This window comes from Oncorhynchus tshawytscha, linkage group LG09, assembly GCF_018296145.1.
Source record: "Oncorhynchus tshawytscha isolate Ot180627B linkage group LG09, Otsh_v2.0, whole genome shotgun sequence".
NCBI lineage: Eukaryota > Metazoa > Chordata > Actinopteri > Salmoniformes > Salmonidae > Oncorhynchus > Oncorhynchus tshawytscha.
The window spans coordinates 26,333,468-26,343,942 of record NC_056437.1 but is presented as its reverse complement, the minus strand read 5'-3'; the positions used below and the strand labels follow the sequence as shown (position 1 = coordinate 26,343,942).

Here is a 10,475-nt window from a genome sequence, read left to right as displayed (position 1 = left end):
ATGTACAAACCCAGGCCACTTTGCTTCCACCATGCTGATGATGTGGGCTGCATCACATATGATCTTCACAGTGCAGAACAGTACTTAGCTACAGTAACTGTATTGTAAAGTATCTTTAATTTGGAATGCTAAAGGCTACTATTTAGGCCTACCTGCACATTAATGCTGTGGAAATACTTCCTATTCACATACTCCTTCAGTTACTGAAGGAGCTGTGATAGGAATATGAGTGCCATCTATGCAGCTAATCATACCTGGAAACCCTAAAATGTATCAAATTAAATGATTAGTGCTTCAAGTCTCAAAGCTTCATACTAAATAAATAAATAAATGCTGAGACTGATACCTGCAATTCTGTGGAATTCTTCTTTGATGAGTCTTATGGGTCTGTGACTTGGGAACACCACAAAAGTGTACAGTAAACGTTATCATATATTTGCAAAAAAACAAAGTGCAACACAAATAATTTGTTTCCCAAACTAAGAGCATGTCCACGATGTGTCATATGAACGTTATAAGGGCTGAAAATATTGTGAAGATGAATGATCTATCTGCATTGTGTCCCACCCACCACCCCCCTCTTTTACGCTACTGCTACTCTCTGTTCATCATATATGCATATTCACTTTAACCATATCTATATGTACATACCACCTCAATCAGCCTGACTAACCGGTGTATGTATGTATCCTCACTACTGTATATGTATATGACATACTGTATATGTCTTTTTACTGTTGTTTTATTTCTTTACATACCTATTGTTCACCTAATAATTTTTTTTGCACTATTGGTTAGAGCCTGTAAGTAAGCATTTCACTGTAAAGTCTACACCTGTTGTATTCGCGCACGTGACAAATAAACTTTGATTTGATTCGATCTATTGTGCAGAAAAACAGAAACCCTCCAACAGATAATCATCAGGGAATGATTAAACATCCAAGCGGGGTCTGATTACCCTCTCCCAAAGGAGATTTCTGTGGAGTATTTGTGCTTCAATATCAACTGGCTCTTCAAGAAAAGGACACGCCATGTCTGACACCTCCTTCAGTCTGCAGGCTTTAGCTAAAGAGGAGGAGAAACTCTGGGTTAGTTGAAGAAAACCTGCCAGCGAGCAGGTTAGCTTCACGGAGTATGTTGCCATAGTAACTGACTCAGAGTTATGCTGAACTGGCTTTGTCAAACCGAAAACCCAGAGTTTCTTTCAACTCTGGGTCAACTAACTCTGTCACTAAACCCGCTTTCTGAAACTGGGCCCTGGCTATCAGCAAAGCCTTGTTTGGCAGCGAAACAGTTCCTTCAGCCTAATTTACTGCCTTTAAAAGATATATTGCTGACTTGTTTAAACAAAAGTGGTTTCTACTGACAATTGAGCTGTACAAACTATGGCATAAGGAGACAACGAGTGGATAAGAGGCCATCTGTTATTTTGGTTAAGACAATGAGTGAGCTAGGACGGACGTAGTCAATGTAACTATTTGTTCAGCACTTTTGAAATGTCCAGCGACAGCATTGAACATGGGCCGTTATTACCATGTTCTCCCTGTACACCAAGTCAGAACCATATGAAAAATAAAGGGGGTATATAAGCAGACAATGAAAGCTCTTACAATATTTGATGGTGACATTTCTCTAAACAGGCTATAGGCTACATGTGCACCGCCAAGTGAGAAAAGTCAGCCAAATTAAGAGGGGAACATTTACCACATTTTTAGGGTGAGGGACAACAGCTTACTACACAACATACACTTAATATTACTTCCTTAGCTACAGTATATATATCTCCCGGGTAAATTACATCATTTATGCAGCAGCATAAAGACATTTTTAGGCTTGCCTTGTTGTGATGTGCTCACTTGAACAGGGAGGTGGTGCGGCGGTCCTTCGTGGGCAAATTTTGTCAAACTTTGTCATCAAAGTCTGGCATTCTCTGGATTTATGGTGCTTTCAAGACAACTGGAAACTTGGAAAAAAACAAGATTGAATCATGAGGATGTCAGTGATCTTCAGGTTGGAGCTCTTGGAAGAGGCCAGAATTCCCGACGTATTATCCCAGCCGGAGCTCTTTTTTTTTTCTCAGAATTTCCAGTTGATCAGATTTCCCAGTTCCCAAGTTTCCACTTGTTTTGAGCGTGGCAGATGTCATGCTGGTTTGACAGCATGGCCAATGTTGAATATGTATCCTTTTAAGCTTGGAAAAGAGACCTTAAACCCAGACTTGGGACCACACCCTGAATAGCAGATCAAGTTTGTATGTGGCTTTATTAACTCAATTATTATTATTATTATTATTATTATTTTTTTACATTGTTTGCAAACTGATATGTGGCATGTATTAATGCCAAAATATCATGCAAAACAGGTGTAAGAGCAAAATTGCAAGATGATGTTATAATGTTGTAATTGCATCAAATGGTTGTTTTGAATAAGGTGTTGTTAGAACGCTCATCTGTGTGTGTTCTACTGAGGATGGGACTCTGGAAGATTTACGATGTCTTTGGGTGATACTGCATTCCAGAGCATGACTTAATGTTTCTGTTCTATAAGGTACCAGGGAGAGATGACTCCAGGGCCATACCTTGGTCTCTACACAATTAGAACTGTTTTTACAGCAGATACTGTCTGCTGTGAATTATAAGTATCTTTCATACAAATCTTAACCCATTCCATACATCTGTTGTTTGTCATGTAGACAGAAGGAGGATGGACTTCGCTATAAAATGTTGTGGCTCATACCAGCTCGTTGAGTTCTCAGTGATCACCTCCAGGGGTGATTACCGACCAGCTCCATTAGTGCAGTAATGAAATAATAAAGTTTGATTATTTTGAAGAAATCTAAAAGTCTCTCCTTTTAATTACAATAATACCACCAGACAGGCTATCAGAAATATATATTTTTTAAAAGGTAGGCCTCAAAACCTTCCCTGAATGACAGGTCGCCACTGGAATTATGAGGCCTTTATGTGCTTTTTTATAACATCAATTTGTCAAAATTCACAAAAAAGTTATTTTAGCTTGATGAAGATTATCTCATAGGACAAAACGTATAAAGTCTGCTAAGCCTGTGTTTACCACATTCCTTATTATGGGTGTTTATCACAAAACCCCATTCATTTCCCTCAGGCTTTTTCCAACAAAACATGGCGGAGTTATTTGTGCCTACAAAAGACACAGTTACTATTTATCTTACCCTTTAGCGTCGTACAAACTATAAACGTAATTTCCAGACAAAAATCAAAGAACGTTCAAATACAATATGCACCAATCAGATTGTTAGATATCTTGTTCTCTATATAATTGACGGCAATTGTTCCAATCACTGCATGTCTTCACGATATCCGCCTCCTCTCTGTCAGCAAATCTACTTTCTCATGCGTTATCAAGGTTGTTTGTGAAATCCATTCTCTGTTCTTTGTATAGAGCGATTTTCCCTGCTACGTGCGTTGGAATCGTATTGACCCAAACATTCATTTTGGTAAAGGTATGAAGTAATGGTTGGATATATAAAAATTGTGCTTTCATCTGAGAAGTATCTTATATATGTTGGATTAATTTGCTAGAAAAAAACGAGTGTGCTAGCTAGCTATTGTTAGCTAGGAGTGAGGGTGATTAGCTTAGCTAGCTGGAGTTGTTGCTAGCCCGCTTCCCAAATGTATAAGGTAGCTAGCCGCTAGCTATCGGTAGTTATCGAACGTGTGCTACTACGTTTTAGTTCGTTGACTGATTGTTTCAACATCGATGTTCGTTTGCTAGCTGCAATGCACGCCTTGAACTAGTTAGCTAGCTAATTAGGTGGCGTTCAAATTCGGATAGTTAGCGTTAACGCGTTAGGTAGTCGCTTTACTCTTATCTTGACAACTTAACTAACTAGCCAGCGATGTCGCATTTCATTACTTAGCCGATAGTAACGTTCTCTCAAAACGCCACTCTTTACCATATACTATTTGCTTGTTAAACGTCAACCAAAAATATTTTAAACGGTGAAATGATCAGTTAACGTTATAACTAACTGAACACTTACATTAGCTAGCTAACGTTATATCGTTAATCTGGCTTTGGAATCTTTATTTTATTTCATAACTAGTTAACCCGAGTATGTTCTCTATAATTAATGTAGTGACTGTGTTAATGACTGCCCTTTTTTATTAGATGCAAGGAAACTGGGGCCCCCGTGGTGAACAGCAGAATCATGGCCCATCTAGACACCAGATGGAAAGTCAGAAAAAACCTGGAGATAACAGCAATGGACAGCATGCAGATGAGCAGGAGAGCCCAAGTAAGATGGGATTCATTGCCTCCTGAGCCCTGTATTGGAAGGAAATTAAATCCTCCTGTATTAGATGATTATAATATTTTGCTTCTCTGTAGATGCTGGGATAACCATAGATCTACAGAACTTCAGGAAACCTGGAGAGAAGACTTACACTCAGCGTAGCCGTCTCTTTGTGGGAAATTTACCAACTGGTGTTACGGAGGCGGAGGTGGAGAAGTTGTTCTCCAAGTATGGCAAGGCAGCTGAGATTTTCATCAACAAGGACAGAGGGTTTGGATTCATTAGACTGGTAAGTTGCTAGTGTAATGGATGACCAAGTGTATCTACTGCCTTACTGAGATGTATAAATGCTGTCGCCCCGGCTTTAGAATTGCCTTGGCATTTCCAGGTCAGTGGTATTGACAGTGCCTCGTGTGAGTTGTTACGTTGAGAAGGGTTGTGAGTTCGCACCCCGGTCAGGTGGAATTTCCACGCTGTCGCAGCAGCATATTCAAGTGATTGAAGTTATATTCTAAATTATATGGAAAACAGACTGGCTGGCTGACCTCCCAGCTGAAACAGTTAGGAAGAGTTTGTGCATATTTTCTGACAACATTTTGTGACCTTTTAGACTTCGGTGAGGGTTTTTTCAGCTGTTCTGGCGCGCACACTTTTTTTTTCTGGAGGCAAGCCAAAGTCTACACCCCTTTGTTGTTGTTTGGTCAGTGGTAGAGATGCTTCAATAGTCTTTGTCATTCAACCAGATACAACTCATTTTCATGTACATTTTTTCATTGAGAAATACTGCAAACAGATGTGAAATTGCGTGACTAAAATCTCAGATGCAGCTGTCTAAGGCACTGCATCTGTGCTAGAAGTGTCACTACAGACCCTGGTTCGATCCCGGGCTGTACAATTGGCCCAGCGTCGCCTGGGTTAAGGGAAGGTTTGTCCGGGGCAGGCAGTCATTGTAAATAAGAATGAGTTCTTAACTGACTTGCCTAGTTAAATAAAAATGAAATATCTGACGTTTGAGGAAGTGTATGCTGGCTATGTCATGTCAAAATAGACAAACGGTGCTATTGTAGCTTTTTTTCTAGTTTTCAAGCCAAGGTCTTTTAAGGCAGTATGCAAGCTGAGTTTGGTTGGGCGCTAGCCGAACTAATGCATGCTGATGCCTTAAGCCAACCCTGTCTGTTTTGCCCTAAGTGTTGGTTTTTGTTGCTCAATAGCCAACCTTTCTATTTATGTGATAAATTTGGAAATGTTCTAATTTGATGATTTTCTACCAACAGGAGACAAAAACAGTGGCTGAGATTGCTAAAGCCGAACTTGATGAAACCTCATTCAGAGGCAGACAGTTGCGAGTGCGGTTTGCGACACATGGTGCTGCTCTAGCTGTGAAGAATTTGCCACAGTTCATTTCCAATGAGCTCCTGGAAGAGGCTTTCTCCTTCTTTGGCCAGATTGAAAGGGCCATAGTTATAGTGGATGATAGAGGGAGACCCACAGGAAAGGGGATTGTGGAATACACAGCCAAGCCTGCAGCAAGGAAGGCTCTGGATAGGTGTGCAGATGGAGCCTTTCTATTGACTGCGTAAGTATTATGCTGGAAATGTATTAAAACATGTTGATGTTACAAATGCATTTGTTTTGAGGTTTTCAAAATGGCAGAAGTCGTCATGCTGATTGTTTTCTGCTTTCAGATTCCCCAGGCCAGTAACAGTCGAACCAATGGAGCAGTTTGATGAAGATGAGGGACTGCCAGAGAGGATTGTAAACAAAAACCAAGTTTTTCACAAGTGGGTAATACTTTCTCAGAATGCATTGGTCAGAACTGTGCGTACAACAATCTCACACTTTGCTGCTGAAAAGAGGTACAATCCATAACTTGAAAATGTTGCGTACTGAGCTGTTTCTCTTATGTAAAATCTCTCCGCCAGGGAGCGGGAGCATCCACCAAGGTTTGCTCAGCCAGGGACATTTGAGTATGAGTATGCCATGCGCTGGAAGGCCCTTTTGGAGATGGAGAAGCAGCAGTATGAGCAGGTTGACAGGAACATAAAGGAGGCTCAGGAGAAGCTGGAACAGGAGATGGAGGCAGCCAGACATGAGCACCAGGTTGTCCTGATGAGACAAGGTATGCATGTATGGTCTCGGTCCACTCTAAAGACGCATATCAATACAAAGTTTAGGATACCGATGAACACAACGTGGTGTCTTATGGGAAAAGTGTCCTACCACCAGATTTAGCCTAGAGGTCAATCGCATACCACACCGCTTGAATGTAGTCCTGTTAGCAATTGATTCATGTTTTAGGTCTTTTGACTGTGTTACTAACAAATGGGGTGTTCATCTCATTATAGACCTTCTGAGGCGTCAGGAGGAGCTGAGGAGAATGGAGGAGCTCCATAACCAGGAGATGCAGAAGAGGAAGCAGATGGAATTGCGTCAGGAAGAGGAGCATCGCAGGAGGGAGGAGGAGATGAGGATGCACACTGAGGAGAGGATGAGGAGGCAGCAGGAAGGCTTCAAGGGGAACTTCCCTGGAAATGTGAGTCTTTGCTTCTTGACACTGCTTAAATGCACAGAAATGAAAGTTTCCTAAAATGTTTCTAAGCATCTTTACAATTGTTTTGTTTGTGGTTACTGGTAGTCGGCGATCGGAAAAAGGACAAGTATTCTCTTAAAAAAAACAATTTTGGTTGGGTATTCTGAAAGCTGTATATTGTTTAATGTATCTGATTTAAGAAATACCTTTTAATGTGTTATCTTTTTTTTGTGGGAGCAGGAGATGCGGATGCACATGCAAGGTAAGTTTTCCATTAGCGGTCAGATCTTCACTGAGTTATCAAGGGCACCATGTTATCTAGTAGATATTGCATTGGTTTGCAGATGTGCTGTCTGTCTTGGTTTGGTGTAGGTCAAGGAATGAACAGAAACTCAATGGGTGGTGTTGAAGGAAAGCCCAGCGGGCCCAACCCTGGAGCTGCCAACATGCCTGCTGAGAACCCCCCTTTAATGGTAATATAAGAGACTACTTAGAATAACAAACCATATATTTACATACCAAGATTAACTAATTTATTGTGCCAAAGAGAACATAAACAAGAATGTATTTGATCATTTCACCTCTGGTGTCATGTAAATATACCGCTGCAACAGACTTGCTTTCATTTGTGGTTGTCACTCATGTTATGTATTGTCTGTTTTCTCCAGCAGGGGGCAGGAAACGACACCATGCCCGTAGGAGGCCAACCTGGCTTCGCAAGAGGCCCTGGCCAAGGCCCTGCTGACTTTGCCAACAAGCGTCGCAGGTTCTAAAATGGTCAATTAAACTTTTTTACTTTTCAAACTGTACTATATTTTAAGTCATACATGGATTATTACATTTTATGTACTGTGAAAAATTGTATGGGGATTTTTTTTTTTTTTTTAAGTGTCAAGTTGGCATTTTCGTATTTCAGATGAATACTGCTTCTGTATAGACTTCCTCAAAACCAGTGGTGTAGTGGAGGGTGAACGCAAATGCATTGCAAATGGATGTGGAGTGTGGAGTGTTGCTTTTTTCACCTTGACCGGTGATCAGTTTACCCAACTATTTTTATACCACTACACCACTCCTCAAAACAATGTACTTTTATATAGCAATAGTACATTTGTCACGCTCATTCTCTCTAAGCCTTTCTGAACAGCTTTAAATAAAATCTTAATTCCATGTAGGGTTTTTTGGTACTTTGTCATGTTTTAATGTTCATGTTAACTGTGTTAGAATGTTATCTTTTCCTTTAAAAGGCTGGTTCAGCGACTGCATAGAAGACATGCATAAGAGGATAATGTAGTTACAAGTATGATTTGAAGACTTGGTCTTTAAAGCATTTAGATTTTTACTAAAGCACTGCTACACATCAGTGAAAATCATATGATATAAAGGTATTTGAGTGAAGCATACCATTGTTCCTATGGTCTAATGTACAAGTTGGTGTACTGTAAAATAGGGTGTTACTCTTTTTGCCATTTAACTCAAGTGTTTGTCTAACAGTTCAACTTTTTGCTAGTCTACAACTCACCACATTGACAAACTGCGCTTGACATTTATTTACAGATCAAAACAAAAGGGTAATTCCCTATTGATTTGACGTTCTTCAGGTCTGTCAGTAATACCTTTCTTTTATAGTTGCCGTTAAATGAGGGGGGGGGGGGGAGCAAGCTACGAGGTATTCCATGTTTCCAAAGGCATCAGGAATGTGGCAAGACATCAGGCTTGAACCCACAGCATGCTGCTTAGTGCAGACCTTAATTTAGCCATGAGACAGTCTCTCGTTAGCTTGACGTGTAGACTTAGCCTGCATGTTAACTACAAGCAACCATCCAAGATCTCAAATTAGGGATGTATCCTAATTCAAGCTTGGACCACATTGGTCTATCTGTAGAGAAAGGGGAACTAATAGAACACTAATATTCTGTATATTTGAGAACTTTAGTTAAGCGTTTCTACCCATCGACGCAATACAAGGTGGTCGATTTTGAAATGAGGTAATGCATCAGCAGTTTCTCTTGTCATTGTAGAACGTGAGTTATTTAGAACTTGTCAGAAATGTCCAGATCAACTAACCCATGTCAGCTAATGTTTTTAGCCTGTTGCTGTAATGTTTGAGTCATGCATTAGACATTGGCCAACAAGAGGGGACAGTGCTTGTGTCCATAGACTGCCACATCTATTTCATGAGTGGAAAAAGTTTGGGAAGCTCCACAGTAAGCCACTTAAAGGACAACACTAACTCACTGTCAAGTGTCACTTCGAAAGCACTCGTGGATAATACTAGGATGTGTAACCTTTAACTAGGCAAGAACAAATTCTTATTTACAATGACGGCCAAACCCGGGTGCCGCTGGGCCAATTGTGCAGCCTGTATTCAAACCAGGGACTGTAGTGATGCCTCTTGCACTGGGATGCAGTGCCTTAGACCCTGCGCCACTCGGGAGCCCATCTCTAAGATGCTGCTGAATGAAAATATCAAATGTACAATTGTAAACACATAATCACATTTAGCCCAAAACCTATAGTCTACTTTGCATTGTTGAAGATGGAGCAAAAAGCTACCGTATTCTGTTGGCTCCATGACCATATTCCGGGAATGTCCATTCCAAGTGCACGGAATAGGTTTTGACCATTACCAATCAATGATGGACATCATTTTGAAGTACAGTGACTTGTGAAAGTGTTCACCCCTCCCCCCCCCCCTTGACATTTTTCCTATTTTGTTTCCTTACAACCTGGAATTAAAATGGATTTTGGGTGGGTTGTATCATTTCATTTACACAACATGCCTACCACTTTGAAGATGCAAAATATTTGGGAAACAGGAAATTGGACAGAAAAACTTGAGCGTGCATAACTATTAGTCAATACTTTGTTGTAGAGACACCTTTGCAGCAATTACAGCTACAAGTCTCTTGGTTTTTCTCTTTAAGCTTGTCACATCTAGCCACTGGGATTTTTGCCCATTCAAGGCAAAACTTCCAGCTCCTTCAAGTTGTATAGGTTCTGCTGGTGTACAGCAATCTTTAAGTCATACCACAGATTCTCAATTGGATTGAGGTCTGGGCTTTGACTAGGCTATTCCAAGACATTTAAATGTTTCACCTTAAACCACTCAAAGGTGTTGCTTTATCAGTATGTTTAGGGTTATTGTCCTGCTGGAAGGTGAACCTTAGTCTCAAATCTCTGGAAGACAAACAGGTTTCCCTCAAGAATTTCCCTGTATTTAGCACCATCCATCATTCTGACCAGTTTCCCAGTCCCTGCTGATGAAAAACATGGATGGTGATGAGAGGTGTTGGGTTTGCGCTAGACAGCATTTTCCTTGATGGCCAAAAAGCTCTATTTTAGTCTCCCGCATGCCTTTTGGCGAACACCAAATGTGTTTGCTTATTTTTTTCTTTAAAGCAATGGCATTTTTTCTGGCCACTCTTCCATAAAGCCCAGCTCTGTGGAGTGTACGACTTAAAGTGGTCCTATGGACAGATACTCCAATCTCCACTGTGGAGCTTTGCAGCTCCTTCTTGGTTATCTTTAGTCTCTGTTGCCTCTCTGATTAATGCCCTCCTTGGCAGGTTTGTTCTGGTGCCATATTCTTTCCATTTTTTAATAATGGATTTAATGGTGCTCCATGGGATATTTTTTATAACTCAACCTGATCCGTACTTCTCCACAACTTTG

General features: G+C 40.6%; 1 protein-coding gene across 1 annotated transcript; it reads left to right on the top strand.

Moving 5' to 3' along the window:
• Positions 1–3,324: 3,324 nt before the first annotated feature.
• nono (non-POU domain containing, octamer-binding) lies at positions 3,325–7,970 on the top strand. The gene is made up of 10 exons (XM_024431385.2): positions 3,325–3,481; positions 4,150–4,276; positions 4,369–4,562; positions 5,548–5,849; positions 5,959–6,054; positions 6,196–6,392; positions 6,619–6,806; positions 7,044–7,065; positions 7,176–7,276; positions 7,472–7,970. The coding sequence occupies exons 2-10, from the start codon at positions 4,150–4,152 to the stop codon at positions 7,574–7,576; spliced, it is 1,332 nt and encodes a 443-aa protein (XP_024287153.1). The 5' UTR covers positions 3,325–3,481; the 3' UTR covers positions 7,577–7,970.
• Positions 7,971–10,475: the final 2,505 nt, after the last annotated feature.